Source organism: Cricetulus griseus, chromosome 4, assembly GCF_003668045.3.
Source record: "Cricetulus griseus strain 17A/GY chromosome 4, alternate assembly CriGri-PICRH-1.0, whole genome shotgun sequence".
In the NCBI taxonomy this organism is placed as follows: domain Eukaryota; kingdom Metazoa; phylum Chordata; class Mammalia; order Rodentia; family Cricetidae; genus Cricetulus; species Cricetulus griseus.
Genome location: NC_048597.1, coordinates 115,900,486 through 115,924,025, shown reverse-complemented (window position 1 = coordinate 115,924,025; position 23,540 = coordinate 115,900,486). Strand labels below are relative to the sequence as shown.

At 49.2% G+C, this 23,540-nt stretch overlaps 2 protein-coding genes across 2 annotated transcripts; both read right to left on the bottom strand.

Moving 5' to 3' along the window:
- Positions 1 to 4,610: 4,610 nt before the first annotated feature.
- On the bottom strand, positions 4,611 to 13,041 carry Cldn15 (claudin 15). Its single transcript, XM_027416215.2, has 5 exons — positions 12,492 to 13,041; positions 7,880 to 8,044; positions 6,063 to 6,144; positions 5,855 to 5,971; positions 4,611 to 5,768 (listed from the first exon to the last, which is right to left on the bottom strand). The coding sequence occupies exons 1-5, from the start codon at positions 12,706 to 12,708 to the stop codon at positions 5,666 to 5,668; spliced, it is 684 nt and encodes a 227-aa protein (XP_027272016.1). The 5' UTR covers positions 12,709 to 13,041; the 3' UTR covers positions 4,611 to 5,665.
- Positions 13,042 to 14,775: 1,734 nt separating this feature from the next.
- Positions 14,776 to 18,632, bottom strand: Fis1 (fission, mitochondrial 1). Its single transcript, NM_001246714.1, has 5 exons — positions 18,588 to 18,632; positions 17,694 to 17,826; positions 15,592 to 15,668; positions 15,071 to 15,176; positions 14,776 to 14,873 (listed from the first exon to the last, which is right to left on the bottom strand). The coding sequence occupies exons 1-5, from the start codon at positions 18,630 to 18,632 to the stop codon at positions 14,776 to 14,778; spliced, it is 459 nt and encodes a 152-aa protein (NP_001233643.1).
- Between the last annotated feature and the right edge of the window lie 4,908 nt (positions 18,633 to 23,540).

The window sequence follows — 23,540 nt, the reverse complement described above, 5'->3', positions numbered from 1 at the left end:
ACCACTGTCTGGCTTCAGTTATAAAAACAAGGTTTTAGGTAGACAAGACTAGCCTTGAACTCACTATATACATGTAGCCAAGGATGACTGAACTCCTAATCCTGCCTCCCCCTCCCAAGTGCTGTTTCTCCTTCACTTTGTTTTGTTTTGTTTTTCCAAGACAGAGTTTCTCTGTGTAACCCCAGCTGTCCTGGAACTCACTCTGTAGACCAGGCTGGCCTTGAACTCAGATCCACCTACCTCTGTCTCCTGAGTGCTAGGATTAGTGGTGTGCACCAACACCACTACCAAGTGCTGTTTTTTAAAATAGTGCTTCTTTACATATGTCTGAATTTTTTCTTCTGTATTTGTGTGTGTGTGTGTGTGTGTGTGTGTGTGTGTGTGTGTGTGTGTTTGCTCACATGTGAGCATGTCGACGTCAGAGGACAACTCTTGAGGGAATCACTTCTCCTACCTTGTTGATACAAGATTTCTGTTGTGTCTGTCCCTCAGTGGACTTCAGGCTAACTGGCCCACAAGCTTCCAGGTGATTGTCCTGCTTCCCATCTCATTGTAGACATGCTAGGATTACAGCTAGGAGCAAAGGCACATGTGAGTTCCAAGAGCCAAGTGTGGGTTTCAGGTTTAGTGCCTTTACCCGTTCAGCCATTTCCCCTGCCCATGTCTGCTATTTGGAAAGCCTGAGGATCACATATCCCCCTACAAATGTCCCCCAAAGCTTGTTTGGAGGGTCCAGCAGGGAAACAGCAGCCACTTGTGTACTTTAGGGGGAAAATTTTTCTCCTGAGCTAGAGAGATGGCTCAGTGTTTAGAGCACTGGCTGGAGAGATGGCTCAGTGGTTAAGAGCACTGGCTGGACAGATTGCTCAGTGGTTAGAGCACTGGCTGGAGAGATGGCTTAGTGGTTAGAGCACTGGCTGGACAGATGGCTCAGTGGTTAGAGCACTGGCTGGAGAGGTGGCTCAGTGGTTAGGGCACTGGCTGGACAGATGGCTCAGTGGCTAGAGCACTGGCTGGAGAGGTGGCTCAGTGGTTAGGGCACTGGTTGCTCCTCTAGAGAACCCAGGTTTGATTTCCAGCACCACATGGCACCCACACAACAATCTGTAACTCCAGTTCTAGGGGATCTGACACCCTCGTCTGAGGGTGCTTCATGCAGAGGATGTATAGGCATATGTGAAGACAAAACACATACACATAAAAAGATAATTTAAAAAAATTCCTCAAGCCGAGCGGTGATGGCACACACCTTTAATCCCAGCACTGGGGAGGCAGAGGCAGGCAGATCTCTGTGAGTTCAAGACTAGCCTGGTCTACAGAGCGAGTTCCAGGACAGCCTCCAAAGCTGTATAGAGAAATCCAGTCTCGATTTAAAAAAAAAAAAAAAAAAGTCCTCTTCTCTTGGGGGCAGTCATTCTCTTCTCCAGAGCTCAAAGCTTCTGGAAGCTTGCAGAGGGGCTAAGGAGGAAGGGTCCCCACCCAGCCAGCGAGGCTAGCTGCAACAACCCTGGTGATTAGTGTCCTGTTACAACTCCACTTCCTCATCTCCTGATGGTTACTTAAGAGTTTTCCTTTTGTTTTTTTTGTTTGTTTTGTTTTAATTTAACAGTGTGTGTTTGTGTTTCCAACATGTTGGTCTCTGGGATTAAACTCATGTTGTCAGCCTTGGCATCACACACTGAACCTTCTCACTGGCCCCATTTCTTAGTTATGAATTTAGTTTGAAGGAAGTGGGGGTTTTGAATTTGTTTGTTTTGAGACAGGTTTCTCTGTGTAATCCTGACTGACCTGGAAATCACTCTGTAGACCAGGCTGGCCTGAGTGCTGGGATTAAAGGCCTGCACACCACCACCTGGTGGAGGCAGGTATTTTTAATCTTCCTGCAGTTCTTCCTCTCTCCCCTCCCTCTTCTCCCTCCCTCCCTCCCTCCCTCCCTCCCTCCCCCCATCTCTCTCTCTGATGGAGTTCAATATCGCACAAGCTTGGCTGGCTTGTGCTTTTCTACTGAACCTCCAGGCCTCAACTGGAGGATTATGGGTAAACACCCAACCCCTGAGCTACATCCCCAGCTCACTTTTTTTATTTTGTAGTTTGAAACAGGATCTCGCTAGGTGGTCCAGGCTGACCTCATGCTGTAGCTCCAGCCGGCCTTGACCTGGTAATCATCACTCCTCTCCATCCCCGGTAGCTGTGATTACAGATGGCACTATCGCCAACCCCTTTAAGTATTTTCAGTTTTGAGCTAGCTTCAATGGCTGGGTAACTGGGCCAGTGGAGTAAGGGCTGAGTTGAAAATGATGTCAGAGGGAACCAGATCTGTCTGATACTTAACTGAATCGGACCAGTCAGAGCTGACTCTTGTCCCTGATGCTTGTAGTGTGCAGGATCAGTTGATCTAGGGATGTCAAAAGTGGAGTGTGTGTAAAATTATTACCAGCATATAACCAAGATGGTCCTGGGAAGCACGGGGGAGTCTTAGAGGCTTCTATTGCTGATGGTGCTGGCTGCTGAGACCATGGCATTTTCGGATCTCAGACTCACTACTTGTCTAAATGGGTTGCAAGTTGTAATCACGTAATCCTTGAAATTACCCTGCTAAGCGCACAGCAGGGGCATCCTAAGTATTTGTTGAACAAATGACCTTAATAAGCTACTAATGAGATCCAGCAAAGTTTTGTGAGAATTTTGGTTTGTTTTTTGAGGTAAATTCTCACTAAAATTTTGGGTTGGTGAGATAGCTTAGTGGGTAAAGTCACTTGTGGCTGAGTGTGAGGACCCGAGTTTGATCCCTGGGACTGATTCCCACAGGTATGCTGTGGCATTTGTGTACACACACACACACACACACACACACACACACACACACACTAAGTACTTAAATGTTTTCTTTAGCTGTGCAGTGGTGGTGGCACACACCTTTAATCCTAGCACTCAGGAGGCAGAGGCAGGTGGATCTCTGAGCTTGAGGCCGGCCTGATCTCCAGAGCAAGTTACAGTACAGCCAGAGCTACGCTGAGAGACCCTGTTTAAAAAAAAAAAAAGGAGGGTGTTTTATTTGTTTTTTAAAGTTGCTATTTGTCTCTTATGGTTACGTGACCACATAGTGGCTGAAGAAATGGAAACCCAACCCAGAAATCATGCTCAATACAGTTAAGTGTTCAGTTGTGCAACTCGGCTCAGGTTTTCTGAAAGGAAAAAGGGACAAGAGGCAGGCGGGGTGGGGGTAGGGGGTGGATGTAGTTGAGTGGATGCATTACAGAAAAAAGAAAGAGCTGCTTGGACGAATCGAGAGGCCGACGCTGGTCACCACTCAGTGCTGCAGGAGTCTCCTAGTCAGCTGGAGTCCCATCCCCTCCTTCCACTGGATTAGAGGTTTCTGTCTACTGGCTTTGTTTTCTTTTATTTTTTCCTTTGATTTATGTGTGTGTGCTGTGTAAGCATTTGTGTATGTATACATGATGGGTGCATATCAACTGTGAGTGTTCTAGGTAGCTTCCTTCTGCTGTTAACTTGACACAGCCCAAAATTATCTGAAGGAGTCTCAGCTGGGGACTGGCTGGATCAGGATTGACCTGTGGGCACATCTGTGGGGGTATTTTCTTAACTGCTAATTGATACCAGAGGGCCGGGCCCACTGTGGGCATTTCCATCCCTAGGCTGGTGGGCTCAGACTCTATCCATACTGCTGGAAAGGGCAAGCAAGCTGCAGCCTGTGGTTTCTGCTTGAGCCCTGCCTTGTCCTCCCCCAGTGATGGAGTGTGACCTGGGAATTAAAAGGTCATGGTGTTTATCAGAGCCGCTCCTCAGTCACTTCCACCTTATCTGTTGAGATGGAGTCTGTCACTTTTACCTGTAGGACACTAGTCTTGCTAGCCTGGTCAGCCAGTGAGTCCCTGTCTCCATTTCCCCAGTGCTGCATACATCATACCTAGCCTTTTTGTTTGTTTGCTTTTAATGCTGGAAATAAAACTCAGGTCCTCACACTTGAAAGAAAATTACTTTGCCTTTTTTTGGAAGATACTGCGGCTTTCCCATGGAAACCTGTGCACACCAGGCCCAGCCCAGCCTCCGTGAGCACACTCAGGCTCAGGTGAAGCAAACGAGACACTGGGACTCCCTTTTGAGGATCCCATACCATATTTTGCTGTCTTACTTAGTAAGACTTCTAACTAAAATGCTGACATCTGCTGGGCAGTGGTGGCGCATGCCTTTAATTTCAGCACTGGGGGAGGCAGGGGCAGGCAGATCTCTGTGAGTTCAAGGCTAGCCAAAGTTACACAGAGAAACCCTGTCTCAAAAAACAACAGCAACAACAAAAACCCACCAGCATCCACACTCTTGGGTATCATTTTCTTGTGAGGTCCTCATTCTTGACCCTCAAGCTTCCACCTATATTAAAAATATCTTTATTAAGGGACTGAAGAGATGGCTCAGCAGATAAGAGTCCTTGCAGCTCTGACAGGATCAGGATTCCATTCCCAACACCCACAGGGGTCTGTTTACAACCACCTGTAATTCCAGTTCCAGAGGATCTGGTGCCCTCTTTTGGTATGTTTAGGCACCTGCAGGCATATGGTGTGCAGAAACACACGAAGGCACAGGCACATATATACATGTAAATAATGCATCTTTTAAAATATCTTTATTAAACCCCAAATCTAGTTCAAACACATACACAAACAATGTGCAGCTGTAAGAAAACAGGTCAAAAGAGAATTTCAGCTGGCCAGCAGCGTCCCAGCTAGTGATATTCCCTGAGTGGGTACTTGCAACACCTTTTGTTAAGAATGTGTGCATGCAGTGGGGCGGCGGTGGCACAGGCCTTTAATTCCAGCACTCAGGAGGCAGAGGCTGGCGGATCTCTGTGAGTTTGAGGCCAGCCTGGTCTACAGAGTGAGTTCCAAAGCTACACAGAGACACCCTGTTTCAAAAAACTAAAAAAACCAAAAACAAAAACAACAAAAAAAGTGCATGTATGTGTTGTCTGTACAAGTCTGTGTGCCTGCAAAGGTCAAGGAGGGCTTCCAGTGGCCTGCTCTATCACTCTCCACCTTATTCCTTTGAGACAGCATCTCACATTGAACCTGGAGCTAGGTTGGAAGCCAGTAAGCCTCAGAGAGCCTCCCCAACACTGGGGTTACCGGAGTGTGATCAGGCACCACTTTTTACATAGGTTCTGGGGATTTGAACTCATGTCTTCATGCTTGTGTAGCAAACACTCTTACTCACTGAGCCCTTGCCCCAGCTCCTTGGCACATTATTTCACTGGATGAGGCAGCTCGAAAGTGGGCAGTCTTGACAGCCTATGGTATGACAATGAACCCCTTACTTGGCTGCAACCTCATGAGCCCTGAAGCCCCCGAACAATCACAATATACATTTATTTAAGCATGTATTTATATGGTGTCACAAGCTGCAGACACCTCTGTCCCCTTGGGTCCAGCTGTAGGAGGCCATGCGAGTTGCCCCCCAGCTTCTGTCCCTGGGAGAGGCTGGAGTGCCAGATAAGGTATATCCAGAGCAGGTCATGGCTTCCAGGCACAGGGTGGAGCCTGGAAATGGTCTGTCCTGAGGTTATTAACTGGAGACTGGTCCAGGGATCCTGGGGACACTTTTCCATTGGGGACTGTGAGACAAAAAAATGGTGTCCACCAGGCCAGAGCTCCTAAACATAGGCGTTCTTGCCATATTTACCAAAGCTGATGTTGCTTTCATCTGAGGTGGCTCTGGGTATCACAACTGTAGAGGGCTTATAGGGAAGCCTGGCCCTGTGGGAGTAAGAGGAGGGCAGGGTCACAGGTGGTCACAGCATGTTGCAGTCCCTGACCCACTCCTCCTTCACTCGTCTCCTCACCTGGTGGCTGGGTCCTCCTTGGCAGCACAGCAGCAGGTGGAAAAGAGACAGATACCACCCAGAATGGAGAGCAGGGAGGCGCTCCAGCCCAAGTAGAGGGCGGGACCCAGCTCGTACCTGGAGGAGTGGAAGAGGTAAGTGCCAGCCCACAGGGGCTGGGCCAAGACCTACCCACTGTCCCCAAGGGCAGGGTTGGTTCCTTACTTACTTGGTTCCAACATACAACGGGTTGAAGAAGTCAGTAGTGATGTTGATAGCATACCAGGAGATAGCCACCATCCCACAGGCCCCTGGAGAAAAGGATAGAGGATTTTCCTAAGGACCCTTCTTGCAGTCACAACCTCTCAAAGCAAGTGAGCTATGAGGGGGTTAAGGAATGGGACATTGTGTCCAAAAGTAACAGTTCCTTTTTTCTGTTCCAGCCTGTGTTCCAGACATGTTCAAACTGTAGTCTTCAGGCTACTTGAGTCCTAGGATATCTAACTCCCCAACCCCACCCCTCAAGACAGGGTTTCTCTGCATAATAGTCCTGGCTGTCCTAGAACTCCCTTTGTAGATCAGGCTAGCCTGGAACTCACTGAGCTCTGCCTGCCTCTGCCTCCCAAGTGCTGGATATCTTACATTTTTAAAGATGATCTTATGAAGTCTAGGCTGGCCTTGAACTCACCACATAGCCCAGCATGACAGTGATCCTGTTACATCTTGAGATTATAGTCATGAACCACCACACAGTTTACTTTCCTGGGGATGGGACCCAAGACTCTGTGCACATTAGCCCTCAAATATACTGAGGGACTAGGACGTAGACAAGATTCTCTGGGAGACAAGGAGAGTGGCCATGCCTATGTAATAAAGATGGTGAACTTCGAGGATGGCTGGCTTTCCCTCCCTTCTGGACTTGAGACAAAATCCTGGCAGCTTAAAACAGAGGCCTTGTAGACTTTATTTTTCTCCTGCCAGCAGCTGTCCACAGGTGAACTGGCTCAACAGTTCAATGCTGGATCAGGACACGTTACACAACAGTTGAGGACCAATCAGTCATCCTGTCTTTCTTCAAACTGACCAACCCTAGCTGAGAAAAGCTCTTCAGATTTAAAAGTCCTGCCTTCAAAAAGACACTGGACCTTTGGCTTCTCAGTTCTCCCTCTGCTCTGTGCAGAGTCTTTCTGTGTGTCTGCTGCAGGCATGTGTTTCCTCGTCCCCAATAAACGACTTTCTTCAACGGCTGATTCATCTGCTGTGCTCAAGATTTCTCATCTGCTACCTGTCCAGCTTGAGGTGTTCCCTGCCTTTTAATTCTTTAACTGGCAGAGAAAATGAACTTGATCATGATGGTAACAATACCCTTCTTGAATGCCCAGCTGGCCAAAAAGTCTTTCCTGCCCCAGACATCCCTGTGGGTTGTCACCCATTGCTTGTCACACTGGCTAAGGGACCTTTCCAAACCTTCAGATCTAGACAACAGGAAATACCCTGCCTGGATTTTTAAAAATTACTATTATTACTATTATTTATTTTATTATTTGTGTGTGAGTGCCAGTACTCATGTGGAGGTTCAAGGACAACTTCCAGAAGTTCGTTCTTCCCATCCACCCCAGGATCCATGGATCAAAGTGCCTTGACTCACCCAGCTCTGCATGGTCTATTGTGAAGGAATGTGTGCAGAAATATAAGCCAGACAGTAATAGGCCATCTGTAGCACTGTTAACTCTTTGTGTGTGTGTGTGTGTGTGTGTGTGTGTGTGTGTGTGTGTGTGGTGTGTTTGTGCGCGCCCTGACTCTGATCCCCTGACAGTCTTAAGTCTGTCAGGACTTAAGGAAGTAGCCTCTCAGGCCTGCCTTGGATTTGGCTCAGCTGGGAGCAGGGGCAACCCTACTCTTGGACACTGAAATTTGCAGAATACAGACAGGGTAGGGAGAGATAAGTTAAGAGAAGGCAGGGGTCAGAGAGCAGATGAGGACAGAGAAGCCAGGAGCTGTGGGGAGGGCCGCCCCAATCCACGCATACCCTTTCTCCCCCATTACCAGCGAGTATGTGGAGGGCCCCCGCAGCGGCCAGCACCTTGGCCTTCCTGGAAGGATCCATGTTCCCCACAGTGGTGCAGCGCAGCCCCACCATGCCTAGGAAGAGGCCCAGGAAGCCCAGGAGGATGGCGGTGATCATGAGGGCTCGGCAGCCCTGGACATACCCTGTGGAGTGCAGGGGAGTGCATGTCAGTCTTTTCCGTCCATACAACCCCTCAGCAGGCATGCGTTCCCACCTAAATCTCCTAGCAACTTCCCCTTCAGGATCCATGTCAACCTCCCCTCTTATCTGTTTTGCTCAGTCTTGGCTCCCTCACCCTGCAACCCCTCTTTCCCTGCTGGGGTGCCACTGTTGAAACTACCAAAAAAAAAAAAAAAAAAAAAAAAAAAAAAAAAAAAAAACCCAAAAGAACAAAAAACAAAACAAAACAAAACAGGCCTTATGTAGCCCAGGTTGGCAGGTTGGCCTCCTACTTGTTAAATAGCTGGGCATGACCTTAAGTTTCTGATCCTTCTGTCTCCATCTCTCTAGGCCAGCTTGACAGGCACACACCACCAGGCCTGATTTATATGGTGCTGGGGAAGCAACCCAGGTGTTGCCAAAATTCCTTCCCTGGGGGATGCAATTAACATCTGCCCCTTCTTCTTGTGGTCCAAGAACAAACCAAAGTAGGATCTACTAAATATCACCTGAGGGGAACCAGTGAGTTTACTGGGCTGCATCACAGAGAGCATGGGTGATGGTTTCCCAGGCCACATGCCATTAAGGCAGAATTGCAAACAAATGGTTGGGAGGTTGTGTTCAATGACTCCTCCCATCCTCTCCCTTTCTGAGAGAATGTCAACAGTCCACAAGCCAGCCTCTGATGGACTCTAGCAAGCACGGATATTGATCTCACTGGAGCTTCAGGAATGCTAGGCTCTACCAGATGAGTTACACCCCTGCCTTTTTGTTTTCTTTCTTTCTTTCTTTCTTCCTTCCTTTCTTTCTTTCTTTTATTTTTTATTTTATTTTATTTTTTTTTGAGACAAGGTCTCACATAAATCAGACTGGCCTCCAACTTGCTATGTTGCTAAGGATGACTTTTTCTTTTTCTTTTTTTTCGAGACAGGGTCTCTCTGTGGCTTTGGAGACTGTCCTGGAACTAGCTCTTGTCTACAGGCTTGAGGTAACTCTTGATCCTCCTGCCTCAGCCTCTGGTTTGCTGGGATTATAGGCGTGCACCACCATACCCGACACCATGGGTTGGAACTGAGTTTCTTCTGGAGTAACCAGGAGGGGGCAGCAACAACTCAGGGCCAGGGTGGTTGAGGGCTGGGGAGATGGGAAGCCTGGGTCTAGGAACCCATCCCAGTTGGTTCAGCTCATAATCTTTCAGTGCCTCAGCTTCCCGTTTCTCAAAGATGAGGGAAGCTGCTGGCTCCTCCTGTTTTTTGATGGCTGCCAAGCACTCTCAGGGACCTTGGACCCCTTTCATGGGTGGAGCCCATAGCATGGAGTTGAAGGCAAAAGGCTTGGGTGTCTGCCAGGAAGAGATGAACTAGCTTGGAGTTAGAGGTATGGAGGAGGGACAAAGTTCTCTGAGAGGACATTATGACTGCCAACCGCACCTTCTGGAGAGTTTCCCACCAATTCTTATTTCCCTTGAGAAAGGGTTTCTCTGTGAAACAGTCCTGACTGTCCTGGAACTCACTGTGTAAACCAGGCTGGCCTAGAATTCGCAGAGATCCACCTGCCTCTGCCTCCCATGTGCTGGGATTAAAGATATGCATCACCACCGCCCGGCTTCCCACCAATTCTTTGTTTGTTTTGTTTTTTCCAGACAGGGTTTCTCTGTGTAGCTTTGGAGCCTGTCCTGGAACTTGCTCTGTAGACCAGACTGGCCTTGAACTCACAGAGATCTGCCTGCCTCCGCCTCCCTGGGTCCTGGGATTAAAGGTGTTCGCCACCACTGCCCAGATTGCTTTCTTTTTAAAATTTATTTATTTTTTATTTTATATGCATTGGTGTTTTCCTGCATGTATGTCTGAGTGAGGGTGTCAGATTTTGGAGGTACAGACAGTTGTTAGCTGCCATGTGGTACTGGGAATTGAACTCAGGTCCTCTGGAAGAGCAGTCAGTGCTCTTAACCTTTGAGCCATCTCTCCAGCCCCATCCCCACCAATTCTTAATGTGCAGAGAAAGCTGATGGATAAAGGAAAGATGATTAAAGGACTTACAAGTATTCAGGTCCAGTGGTTGAACCCACAGGTGTGAAGTCATTAATTGATAGTTAGGCCTGACTTGGTGAGCTATGCCTGAAATCACTACAGCACTCAAGAAGTTGAGGCAAGAGAGCTGCAGGTTCAAGGCCAGCCTGGGTATCTCAGCAAGATTTCTGATGAGAAATCTTTTTCTCATTTATTTCAAAATGAGAAATAAAGAGAGCTGGTGCTGTAGCTTAGAAGTAGAACATTTGCTTGTAATTCCCCAGGGAGGGTTTGTGGGTGGCTTCTAGTGGTAGAATACCAACCAGGCTAGAATCCTCATGTGAGGGACAGATACTTCAGTGGTAAAATACTTGTCTAGCATGCATATGGCTGTTAGTTTAATCTCTAGTACTGGGTGCAAAGAAAGATCGGATCCCTTTGGGACTCAGCAGATGGAGAGGAATAAACTGGTTGGCAGCCCAGACACAGTGGATTAGAATCACAGCTTCTTCTCCACTTCCTCTGCCTCTAGGCGGGCTGCTTAACTCTACAGTGGTCTAGCTTTGACAAAATGAGGTTAATGGATGTAAATATTTCTGAAAAGCATAGGGGGAAGGGTAATGTCCCTATGAAAGGAAAGATAGGGCAGTGCACACCTGTAATCCCAGCACCTTTCGGATCTTAGGAACAGCCTAGGACCACAAGTTGAGGTCAGAGATCAGAGTATGTAGCAACACCATATCTCAACACCATGCACAGCCAAGTGGAGGTGGCACACACCTTTAATCCCAGCTCTCGAGAAGCAGAGGCAAGTGGGTCTCTGTGAGTTCGAAGCCAGCCTGGTCTACAGAGCAAGTTCCAGGACAGGCTCCAAAGCTACAGAGAAACCCTGTCTCGAAACAAAACAAAACGAAAACACCACACACACACACACACACACACACACACACACACACACACACACACCCCAACCCAAACCAAACCAAAAGCCACAAAAGGGAAGTGACAGGAGCCCTAGAGATCCCAAGACCTTCTATCTTCCATCACTCCCAGCAAATTCCCATGAGACTTTTCCTCCAAACTCATGTTCTCTTGCAGGCAAACAGCAGCAACACTGTATAGCCCCCTCTTAGGCGGCCAGGTCCATAGTAAAATACCCTCTGCACAGCAGGGATGCAGCAGAGTTGCTCACATCTATGGTCCCTTCTGGACACTTACTGTTCTGAGTTTGTGGTCCAGAATAGAGTCAGCTTTTCCAAAGGTTTGGAGTGCAGCACAATCAGAGACCCTGGAGTGTGAAACCCTTGCCACTAGGTACCTCAGGAGATTTGGGGAGAGTGGGGCGCCAGAGATCCACCCAGATACCCATCACTGCTCAGGGCATCTTCCAGATTCATGGAGCCAGTTCACAGTGTTCACTTTCCCCGCCCCGGGCTGGCCTCAGTTTCCCACCCACTCATCATCTGCAGTTGGATTTCTAGAAAAGCAAGACCCGAACCTGGTGGCAGGTACATCCAGGGAGGGTTCATGTTCATCCACTCTGTCTTTGTAGCATGGGAGAGACTAGGAAGTCCAAGTGGACTCCTTGGGGAAAATGATGGCAGGAGGAGTAAGGGAGGGTTGTTGTGCAGGTTAGCAAGGGGCAGCGATGCAGAGAGTAAATAACAAATAGTAAAACAGCACCAGGGTCCAAGTTAGAGCTGCAGGCTGTAGCCGAGTTAAGACCCTCAAACAAAACAAAACAATAACAAAAACCACACTCTGAGCCCCAAATACACAAGCATGTCCACATAACCACATCTCCAGCACCGACTCAGACTTCCTAGGAGACTCCCCTCCAGAATATTCGTGCTGTGTCCAGGGCCCTCGAGTTTAGCAGGGTAGGTGGACCACAGTCTCGATGTCCAGAGAGCTACTGAGGCTGGCAAGTCAATCAACCAAGATGGAGTCTTGGTCTCACTCCTGCCAACTGAGCAAACCCTCCCCAGAATAAAACGCTGAAATATATAGTCAATATCCCGCTCACGCCTGCACGTTTTGTTGCCTAGAGGCCAGATAAGCACCTGTGCACTGGCACCGTGGTTACTCCTAGCTTGCAGATGGCCAAGGCCAAATTCATTGTATCATTCACCTGAGGCCTGGAGCTAGCAAAGACCCAAATTGCACATGGAAGCTTGACTTAGCTGGTAGAGGATCACATATATTAGGGTAGGGAACCATGTGTGTGATACTCTCTCCCGTTCCAATCTGGGTCATGCAGAGCTCTTCGCCGAAGCTGCCAGAACTGGGGGCTTCATCTGAACTTTTATCATTTCGGTGCCCAAAACCAGGCCAAAGGCAACCACCCCCACTCTTTTCTCTAGGATTCCCTAGCCGGCCACCCAACCTCCCTCTGTCCCCTAGAGGCCCCCTCACCCCATACCAGAGAGGGCCAGCATGGAAGGGAACTCCCAGCAGTTGGAGACTCCCAGGGAGTCGGTGGCACAGCTATACCATAGGTTCTCAAAGATGGTGTTGGTGGTGATGACGTTCCCGTGGACCGTAGACACTCTCCAGTAGCTGTTTGGAAGGGTCACCCCCAGCATCAGCAGTCCCAGGGCTGACATGAAGAAGCCGAAGGTCTCCACAGCTATAGACATGCTGGGATGCAGGTCCCCCAAGGGGGCTTGAGCCCCAGGGATTGGGATAGAGGTGGCACCTTCAGATGAATTCTGGGGGCTTTGGCCCAAAAGAGATGTTAAGAGAGTCTGAGGAGGGAGAAGGGTGAAGGACGGCCCATTCAGCTGCTATCCCAGTCTTTCTTCTGGAGCTTAGGCCTGATTGTCTCAGTCCAGTCTCTGGGACTCTCTGCTTCCTGGCAGGTCAGTGGAATGAGCCAAGCCCGCTCCGTTCAGCAGCTGTTGACTGTGATGGAGGGAATAAACGGGCCAAAAGTCCACCCCCTCCCCCGGCCTAGCCCGGGACTCCCCGCCCTAAGAGGGGGGAGGCTGGACTTAATAGGAGACTCAGGGATACAGCCAAGGAGCAGCCCCCAGGGATCCATTAGGAATCCAGGGGAAGTGGCCTGTCTCTGACTCAGCTGTCACCAGGGTCAGGGAATGAAATTAGAGGGACAAAGGGTTTTAAGTTAACTGAGAGACCAGAGTGTCAAGAGAGAAGAAAACTTCCAACAGGCCCACCACAAGCTTCCATGATGGAGTAAGAGATTCTGAGAGCAACCTAAGACATAAGACCCTGGGGTTGGGACACTTAAGTCTCCAAGGACCAGGGAAGTTTGATTACGGGGTAACAGGAGCTCTGGAATCAGGCCAGCGGGGTTCCCACTAGACTCCAGCTTTATCAAAGGGCCCTGGGCTTGAGTTTTTGGCTCCCAGCCTTGTTGACACAACATTATTGACTTCTTAGGTTGTAATGGGAGTTGGGACCACAGATCACAGATCCCGGCACACTCCCATTGCCCCAACGGTTGGTAATTGCCCTGGATCTGAATGCCGCAGGGCTGAGGTGAGGCCACTGAATGCTACTTTCCTCCAAACTTCCTGAACTTGAATTGTCCCGGAGCTGACCTTTGACTCTTTGGTATTATTGAGTTTGATCTAGCTGCCAAGGGGCCAGGGGCGCATGCTTGGGGGATGGATCACAGGCCTAGGGCATGATTCTGGTTAATCTACCTATCCACTTACTGGGAACTATCACCAGCTCTATTAATTAATTCTGATAAATGGATGCCTCTGGATCCTCCACCCCAACCCTGGCTGAGCACCTGGCTGAGCATAGATTTCCTTCTTGGCCACTTATCGCTTGGCAAGCTGGCACCAGGATTCCCCGTCCAGAGCATGTGAGACATAACTATACCCTCTGTGGCTCCCCCAACCCCCTTTACCAGCCAGTATCAGGCTCCTCCCTGTTCCCCTCAGGTACCTCCTCCTGCTTTGTAGCAAGCCTGGCAGGGGCTGTGGAATGACAAGCACGCAGGCAAGCCAAACAGGCCCACACAGAGCCTGGCACTGCCTCCCATTTCACAGGCTGGGATAGGGGTATCCTGTCCCCCACAACCCCTGCCATCTTCACAGAGCTTCCTCTCTCACACTACGTCACCCATCCATGTCCCCCGAAGGAGAAGGACTGGGTAGAGGAAAGGGGAGGGGGCAGGAAGACAAAGGAAGGGAAGGGTGGAGGTTTTTGGAGGAAGCCCAGTGGGGGCCCCCTGCAGTGGAAAACTCCCAGGCAGCTTAGTGGGTCAGAGGAGATCACAGTCATAAATCCCAGGCTGCTGTTCCCTCTTCTGTTCTCTCCCAGGATTCTGGGGCGATGGAAAAGCCATGTCCTCCTAGCTGTTCCCTGTTCCTGCGTTGTAGATTCAGGATAGGGGAGGAAGGAAGGGCGGGGGCTGGGATGCTGGCAAAGGAACCTGGAGGGGCGTAGTGGGGGCCACAGTGCACCTAGTGAACCTGCTCCTCCCTCAACAGACTCTAAGACACAGAGGTTCCCAAGCCACAGCCCAATTTTATTTACACTCATTGCGAAGCATGACTTAGGGTTAAACAGCAGGTGCCAGGGGATGGGAGGTTGAAGGTCACGGAGGCTGTAGAGGTGACGGCGGGTTGGGGAAGAAAAGGAAGGTGATGGTGAGGATGGGCAGGACCCTCTGCCAGTGTCCCCCAGGCTCCCGGGTACACCAGGGCAGAGAGCAGGTGAGGCTGTCTTCAGGATTTGGACTTGGAGACTGCTAGTCCAATGAGTCCAGCCAGCCCCGCCACACCCAAGGCCATGCCACCAACAATGGCCATGCCTACTAATCCATCTGAAAAAGGAAAGAGGGAGCCGTGAGCAGATCAGTCCTGCCCCAAGTCCCCTCACACTTCCCTCCACAGGGGTGTCTGGGGGTTAGGGCTCCAGAGAGCTTTGGGGTAGGTTTGATAAAGGACTGTGTATGGGTACTCCCCCTCAGGGTCCTGGGCATGAGGGAGGAGAAAGAGCAGATGTCAAGAGACTTGTCACCTTTCTTCATGGCCTTGTCAATGAGGCGCTCCAGCTCCTTGGCCTGGTTGTTCTGGGGCTCAGTCTGCAGCAGCCCTCGTACATACTTCAGGGCCTTTTCATATTCCTGCAGGCAAAGCCAACATACCTCACCTCAAATGCTCCTCAGGGTGCCACTCTTGCCAGCCCCCACCCAGGGCTGTCCTTCTCTGGCCCTGGCTCATCCTTCCTCCTCCTCCACTCCTGCTACAGCCCCACCCCACAGAGTAGAGTCCACAAACAGCCCAGCTGTGGGGGGTGATAAGCTAGTGGAGATAACAGCTACAGGCATGGTGCTGCACCCCAATCCTGACGTCACCATGGTCCCCACACCCTGAAAGTCTCTCATTTTCCCCTAAGAATCTATCTTGGAATTACTCTATACCCACGCACTTACCGTAGCCCCAGCCCACTGCCCTTTTCTAGCTTCCTAAGGGCCAGGGCTCTGTCTGGGAGTGACTCCAGTGGAATGTGCATTGGGAAGAAGGGCTCTTCAGCCTTACCTTGAGACGGTAGTTGCCCACTGCCAGGTAGAAGACATAATCCCGCTGTTCCTCTTTGCTCCCTTTGGGTAACAACTCTGGAGGGGGGAAGGGAGAAGAGAAAGATGGATTCTGTCTCTTTAAATTTGTATTTTACTTCATGGTGTTTTGCTTGTGTGAGGTGCTGGATCCTCTGGAACCAGAGTTACAGACAATTGTGAGTTGCTATGTGGGTGCTGGGAATTGAACCCAGGACCTCTGGAAGAGCAGCCAGTTTTCTTAACTGCTGAGCCCATTTCTCCAGCCCCTGGATTCTCTTCTTAACACTCTGTCCCACACAGGTCCTGCCATGCTGACTCACTCTAGGATCCTTGGAAGGTCACTGTCCTAGACCTCCATTATCAGTTTCTATCACCCTCAGCTTCTAGTCACAGCCTGGAGGCAGCATGAGCCTGCCAGACACCTGTGGCAGATGCAGGGAACAAGTGATCCAGTCTGCACGAATGGCCCCATCCCTATTGACCAGCTAGGGGGTCTCACTGCAAGGTCACCTCCTGTCTGACATTTGCATTCCCTCTTTTTGGTGGCATCTAGCTGATGACCAGAACTTCTAATCCTGCTGCTGAGTGGTACCTCCTGAGTGGTACAGGACCACACCTGGCTTATGTGGTTCTGAGAGTGGAAGCAAACCAGGGTCTCAGGCACTCTACTGACTGAGCTCTTTTTTTTTTTTTTTCCCCTTTTCCCTGAGACAGGGTTTCTCTGTGTAGCGCTGGCTGTCCTGGAACTCACTCTGTAGACCAGGCTGGTCTTGAACTCAAGAGATCTACCTGCCTCTGCCTCTACCTCCTGAGTGTTGGGATTAAAGACACTCAGACCACAACACATCCTCTTCTCTTTTAACTCAACTTCCATGAGTGACTTTCCCCTGACTATTTTTCATCCCCCCTTTCTCTCTCTGTGTCTCTGTCTCGGTGTGTGTGTGTGTGTGTGTATTTGGGCTAGGGGTTAAGATTGGGACTCATAGCCAGAGGTGGTGGCACACCCCTTTAATCCCAGCACTTGGGAGGCAGAGGCAGGTGGATCTCTGTGAGTTTCATCAAAATTGATCAAAGTAAGGAGACAGTATTTGCTTTTACAAAGACCCCAGAGCTCATGGCACACCTTAATTCCCAACACTAAGGTGGCTGAAGCAGGATTCAAAAATTGAAGCTCCTTGAGCTATGTAAACACCCTGTGTCAAAATAAAAAGCAACTAAATGACATAGGAATCTTTTGTTTGTAGAGTGTTGTCCCAATAATAGCCTTAGGAATTATCCCAACATGCCCCCCAGATTCCAAAATCTACAAATGTAAAGACCCTTATATAAAATTAAACAGTATTTGCATAGAACCTAGTTGTATTTCCCAAAGATGCTTTTTTGAGACAGGGAACTAAGGAAGCCTGGGATGACCTTGAATTTGATCAGTATACAGCTGACTCTGGCCTTGAACTTCTGCCTTCATCTCTGCAGTCAATGTTGTACTATTGAACTATGTCCTTATGCCTCTACCTTTGGAGTTCTGGGATCACATGTCCTCAACACCACTAGCCCCTCAGATATTTGAAATCTCTAGAACTTTTAAAATTACTGTTATATAATACAATGTAAATGCTAATATATTAACAATGTTAATATATTAACAGCAACTAATAACTGAATGAAGAAAATGTTTGTGGATATTTTGTGTGTGCTATGTAGGGATACCTGTGTGCAGATGTACACACAGAGGCCAGAGGCACTCTCTACCCGGGGTTTCCCATGAACCTGAAGCTAAGATCGCAGCAAGCAAGCCCCCAGCAATACACTTCATTGCTATTCTCTATACAGGTACTTGTGGTGACACTCAGCTTTTTCCTTGGGTGCTGGGGATAGCAGTCATCTCCCCCACCTGAGAACATGTATTTTTTTCCCACAGCATTTTCCATCTGAATGAATGTTCGTCTGTTGAAACTGGTGATACAGAGAACCACAGTCTTTTGCAGCTGTGAGTTTACTGGTTGTTACTGGTGGCTATGAGGTGAGGGTTCCATATTGAGAAGGACCCCGGAAGGTTGAGGTCAAGGGGATCCAGCGCCTTACCCTCCAGGAGCATGATGCCTCTACGGATGTCGTCATTGTATTTGCTTCGCACCAGGCACCAGGCATACTCAAACTGTGTGCTTTTGGATACAGAGCCAGCTGCCTGCTCAGACTGAAACTTCCTTTCAAAATTCTGTCGTTAGAGAGAAAGGGAATCATTTAGAATCAAAGAGCGTCCAGCGTTCTCCAGCTGAACTTGGTGTCTAAGTCCCAGTTAGGCCACACTTTCCTGTCCCCCCTTCCTCTTGTAGATCTCGGTACCCAGGCTCGTGCCTTCCCCTCAGGAAGTCCCTGCACCCAGTCCCTAGTGGTTCCAAGTGGGGATGACGCCTGGTGGCAGCTGCGGGCACTGCTCCCGGACCAGCTGACCCCAAATAGCTGAACAGTAAACATACTGTCACAGCAGCTAAATGACCTTCCATTCAGCCTTCGCTAAAGGCTGCAGGTTCCGTCCCACCCTACTTTTTTTGGGGGGGAGGGGAGCTGGATCTGCCTTGCCTTAATTCTAGAAGAGGAAAGAAAACACCGCTACAACGGTGAGGGCTAGCATGCAGCGAACCATGCTAGACTCAACACTAGCAAAAGCTTACGCAGGTGACTATGCTACTTCATGGCTTGCATGAGTACCCCAAATTCCAACTCTGCATCACACTTAACCCCCTAACACACCAGGCCTCAGGTCTGAGTCGCCAAAACACTGGAAACTACAACTCCCATCAGGCCCGGGGATACAGCACAGGTTCCTACAAGAAGCAGGACACCGCAGAGGCCGCTGGGAACAGTAGTTCAGTTTCCCCAGCAAGCCGAAGCCGGCAGGGTTCGGCCTCGGTCAGCTCTCCTCAGGAACTGCCTTTTCCGATTCTGCCCTCCTCCTTCCTCTGGCCCAGGCCTCACCTTCAGATCCTCCACAGACACAAGCTCGTTTAGCACGGCCTCCATGGCCACCGCCCCTGCAAGTCTCACACTAAGGGCTCTACTGGGCCACGGTCTCCATGGTCCAGCAGCAGGGGCGGAGAGGCACTTCCGGCATCGACCAGTGGAGGCCCCGCCCCTTCCTTCTGTGCCTGGGGCCGGAGGAAGCGCTAGCGCCTATGTTGGGATCCTCTGCTGTTTTTTGTACTGCCCTGGTGCCCTAGCTAGCTAGACCCTACCTACTATGAGGATCATATTATCCTAGGGACCAGTCTAAATTCCTCACTGTCCGGACATGTAGAACCCTGAGGCTATTTATCTTTAATGTTTGCAACAGAATCCTAATGGGTACCAGGGGCCCGAAGGCCTGCCTTTGGCTTACACACTGCAAGAGGATTTGGTTACTATGGCCCGCAGACATGCTCATAGAAATATGAAAAAAAGCAGAGAGGGCAAGAGCCACAGTCAGGGGTTACAGGTCCATAATCCTCTTGAAGAGGAGCCAAGTTCAGTTCCCAGCATCCTCACTGGCTCACAACTGCCTGTGATTCCAGCTCCCCTGGCAACTGCACTCCTCTGTGTAGATCCTCATGCAGACACACAGGGACACACATATTTAAAAATAAAACTTAAAGTTATCCCTTGCAGGGTCAGACCTTTCAAATATAAGTTAGCCAAACCATGTTCTCGGTGTACCTGAGGATTATAGGGTCATAGATAGTGACCCAAGGCCTTTAGTCTGAGGAGGAGCAAAAGGCAAATGCTAATCTCTGGTATTTTAGTATTAGGAGCAGTAAGTGGTGACCTTTTTGGACATTCTATCTGGACTCAACATGCTTTTCTGTTGGTATGGTTTTTGAGATGGAGTAAGCTACATTACCCAGGCTGGCCTTGAACTCTGAGGGTCTGTCTGCCTTTGCCTTCAAATGCTGCGACCAAAGCTGTATGCTGCCACACTCAGCAGTCTAATGCATTTTTGTTGGATAAAATATGAAGAAAGCTATTACCAAAACCCTTTTTGTGGTTGCAGCACTTTTACTCCCTCCCTCCCTTGTGTGTGTGTCCCGGTACGCATGCATGTGGAGCCCACAGGCTCCTTGGACAGGCTCCTTAGGTGCCAGCCACCTGGTAACCTGGGAGGAGAGGGCTTACTGCATTTACACTTCCACATCACAGTTCGTCATTAGAGGAAGTCAGAAACTCAGGCAGGGCAGGAGCTTGGGAGGCAGGAGCTGATGCAGAGGACATGGAGGATGCTGTTTACTGGCTTGCTCAACTTGTCTTCTAACAGAACCCAAGACCACCAGCCCAGGGACAGAATCACTCACAATGGGCTGGTCCCTCCCTCATCAATCACTCATAAAGAAAGTGTCTTACAGCTGGACCTTATGCAGGCATTTTCTCAATTGAGGGTCACTCCTTTCAGATGACTCTAGCCTGTGTGTCAAGTTGACAGACTAGTCAGCACACCGACTGTCCCCTGCCCTACGACAGAAACCCCCAGCAATCACAGGTCCTCTGCAAGTGCAGCCTGTTACTCCATCTAGCCCTGCCCCTTGCTCTTTTGACTGATTCGGTGATACACGAGTATTTCCTATGTGCTGCTCACTATTTAAGTGCAGGATTGTCACTGACAGAAATCAAATTCCTGTGCTCACACATCTTATGGGGGGGCATGAAATAAATAAAACAGGGTGGGAAATGGTGGCGCACACCTGTAAAATGGCTCTTGGGAGGTGGAGGCAGCAGGATCAGGAAGTTTAAGGTCATCCTTGGTTACATAGCAAGTTCAAATCCAGCCTGAGGTATATGAGACCTTGTTGGGAGTCTGAAAATCCAAGGCTTTCTCAGAGGCCTGAATAAAAGGACAAAGGGGATGCTAGTTCTGTGTTACTGTCCAGGAGCAGACTTGGCCAGGTGTGAGGCTGGGGACTGTGCCTTGAAGGAGTGAAGATTGCAGGTTATTGGCATCCTATTCTTTCCTTTAGGCTGAGGTTGTCAGTCCTTGAGCAGATAGATGTCCATGAGGGATTCTGTATACTCTTTGCCAATACTGTCTGATTTAGCTGTATTTGGCCCATTTTCCCCTTACAGATACCGTATAAGAAGCTGTATTTCAAGCCGGGCGTTGGTGGCGCACGCCTTTAATCCCAGCACTCGGAAGGCAGAGGCAGGTGGATCTCTGTGAGTTTGAGGCCAGCCTGGTTTGCAGAGCGAGTGCCAGGATAGGCTCCAAAGCTACACAGAGAAACCCTGTTTCAAAAAAACAAAAAAACAAAAAAAACAAAAAAAAAAAAGGAAAGAAAGAAAAAGAAAAAGAAAACTGAACTAGAGATGGCTGAGTAGTGGCCAGGTGTGATGATGCATGCCTTTAATTCCAGCAATGGGGAGGCAGAGACAAGTGGATCCCTCTATGCTTGAGGCCAGCCTGGTCTACAGAGTGAGTTTCAGGATAGCCAAGGCCACGTAGAGAGATCCTGTCTCAAAACACCAAAATAAATAAAGAAAAAAGGAAAACATCTCACCCTTCCAGAAGACCTGAGTTCAGTTCCCAGTTCTTATGTCAGATGGTTCACAACCTCCTGTCTCTGGGCACCTCCACACATGCACACATATATAGATACATAATTAAAATAAATCTTTTTAAACTGAAAAACAAAACCCAAAACATTATGACAAAGTGAAATGTATATATCATCTGACACAGAGTTCGTGAGATCCCTGTTTTTTTTTTTATAATTTATTTTTTATTTTGTATGCATTGGTGTTTTACCTGCATGTATGTCTGTGTAGTAGATCCTGGAGTTACAGTTGTGAGCTATCATCTGAGTGCTGGGAATCGAACCCAGGTCATCTAGAAGAGCAGCCAGTGAATGCTCTTAATGACTGAGCCATCTCTCCAGCTCCGAGATCCCTGTTTTTTGTTTCTCAAGACAGGGGTTCTCTTGTGTAACAGGCCTGGCTGGCCTGGAACTCACTCTGTAGATCAGGCTGGCCTTGAACTCACAGAGTGGTTTTTGTTTTTTTTGAGGCAGGGGTTTCACTGTGCAGCACTTGGCTGTCTAGGAATGGCCTACGGTACCCAGAATAGCCTTAAACTCACAGATCTACGGTCTCTGTCTCCCAGGAGCTGAGATTAAAGGCATGTGTTACCACACCCAGATAAGATTCCCAATGGGGGTCATGGGAACATCTCAGTCCTGAATCCCTTAAATCTTCCAGAGGGATGAGGAAATTCTCATTCTCCTGAGGTGGAGTCTGGTGGGTCCTGGGGAGCTTCAGGATGGGGCTGCTCACAGAAGAACATACTCCAGATGAAAAGCCTGGCACTGTGTGTCTTTCTTACCCACGCCTGTTTGTTCGTTAGGGGTGTGAAGCCTCCATAAAAGGCTCTCACTGCAGTTTAGAGCCTCTGGGTTGGTAATCACATATCATGAAGGCTGAGCACGGATTACCCCCCCCACACACACACAGTCCATGTGCCTCTTTCAACTGGCCACTCCCGGGTTGTACCTTTCCTAGGAAGCAAGAGATGGCAGTTGCTTCCTCCAGTTCCTCAGCTGTTTCAGCTCTCCATCTGAAAACCAGCCCCTCAGAAGGGCAGGCAGCAACATGGGGCTTGTGAGGGCCACCTAAAGCGGGTGATATCTTGAAGGACTGAGCTCTCTAACTTGTGGTTTCAGGTGCCAGCACAGGGGACACAGTCTCAGCACTCACTTCCAGGCAGACCTCAAAACAGGGTCCACAAAGTGGAGAATTAGTTGGGACGGGGAGAAGTCTGAACAGAACCCAAGTTTGTGTAAGGAGTTTGAGAGGAGAGAACTATAGCTCAGTGTGCAGGGTGTTGCCTAGGAGCATGAGCCGGGGCATGAGCTAAGCTTAGCACAAAAAGAGGGCTCAATCACAAAGGTGCTTGCTACTAAGGCTGATGACTTGAGTTTGCTCCCTGGGAACCACACGGTAGAAAGAACCACCTTTCACCAAGTTGTCTTGTTACCTCCACATTCAGACTGTAACATGTGTGAACCCTCCCCAATAATTGAACAAGTGTGGGGGGTGGGGAGAGGAAAAGAAAGCCACCGTTAAACGGAAACAAAACCCACACAGTGATGTAGGGAGCTGAAAGCACACAGAAACGTTACGGGGAAGGCACCAAGGAATAGCAGGCTGCTGTAGAAACTCAGTGATGCTCCACAGGGAGCAGGACCCTGGCATGACAAGACGAAGGAAAGAACAACACGGGCCAATGGGAGGCTGTTCCAGGCCGGCAGGGGCATACTGGGCCTGGTGATTGTGAGCCCAAATCCGAGCTATTGTAGGAGCCCACAAGATGATCACAAGTTCAAACCCCACCAGGGTTAAAGCGTCAATTCAAGGTCCAGAGAACTTAGAGAGAGAGAGAGAGAGAGAGAGAGAGAGAGAGAGAGAGAGAGAGAGAGCAGATGGCTCAGTGGTTAAGAGAACTTAATTCTCTTGCAGAAGACCCAAATTTGGTTCCTAATAACCACAATGGCTCCAGAGAATTTTTTTTTTTCTTTTCTTTTCCAGACAGGGTCTCACTGGCTGGCCTAGAACTTGCTATGTAGCCCAGGCTGGCCTCAAATTCTCTGCCTCCCTGGATCACCACATGCCCTGTGTGTGTGTATATGTGTGTGTGTGTGTGTGTGTGTGTGTGTGTGTGTGTGTGTGTATGCATCTATGTGCCATGATGTCCATGTGGAGGTCAGAGGAAAACCTTCAGGACTCAGTTCTCTCCATCCACCACTTGGTCTCGGGGATCAAACTCAAGCTATCAGGCTAGGTAGTAAGCACTTTTACCTTGATTGTTCTAATTAGATTGTATTGCTGTAATAGACTATGACCAAAAGCAATTTAGGGAGGAAAGGGGTTATTTGGCTATACATCCTAAACATTGTCCATTACTGGGGGAAAACA

Excerpts from the sequence above, each read along its gene's own strand:
- Cldn15 (XM_027416215.2), bottom strand. The coding sequence starts at position 12,708 with ATGTCTATAGCTGTGGAGACCTTCGGCTTCTTCATGTCAGCCCTGGGA. Across the intron at positions 5,972-6,062 it reads CCGTTGTATGTTGGAACCAA|GTACGAGCTGGGTCCCGCCC; the intron begins GTAAGTAAGGAA and ends CCACTCCTCCAG. Across the intron at positions 5,769-5,854 it reads AAGGAGGACCCAGCCACCAG|GGCCAGGCTTCCCTATAAGC; the intron begins GTGAGGAGACGA and ends TTACTCCCACAG.
- Fis1 (NM_001246714.1), bottom strand. The coding sequence starts at position 18,632 with ATGGAGGCCGTGCTAAACGAGCTTGTGTCTGTGGAGGATCTGAAG. Across the intron at positions 15,669-17,693 it reads AGGCATCATGCTCCTGGAGG|AGTTGTTACCCAAAGGGAGC; the intron begins GTAAGGCGCTGG and ends TCCCCCCTCCAG. Across the intron at positions 14,874-15,070 it reads TGACAAGGCCATGAAGAAAG|ATGGATTAGTAGGCATGGCC; the intron begins GTGACAAGTCTC and ends TTCCTTTTTCAG.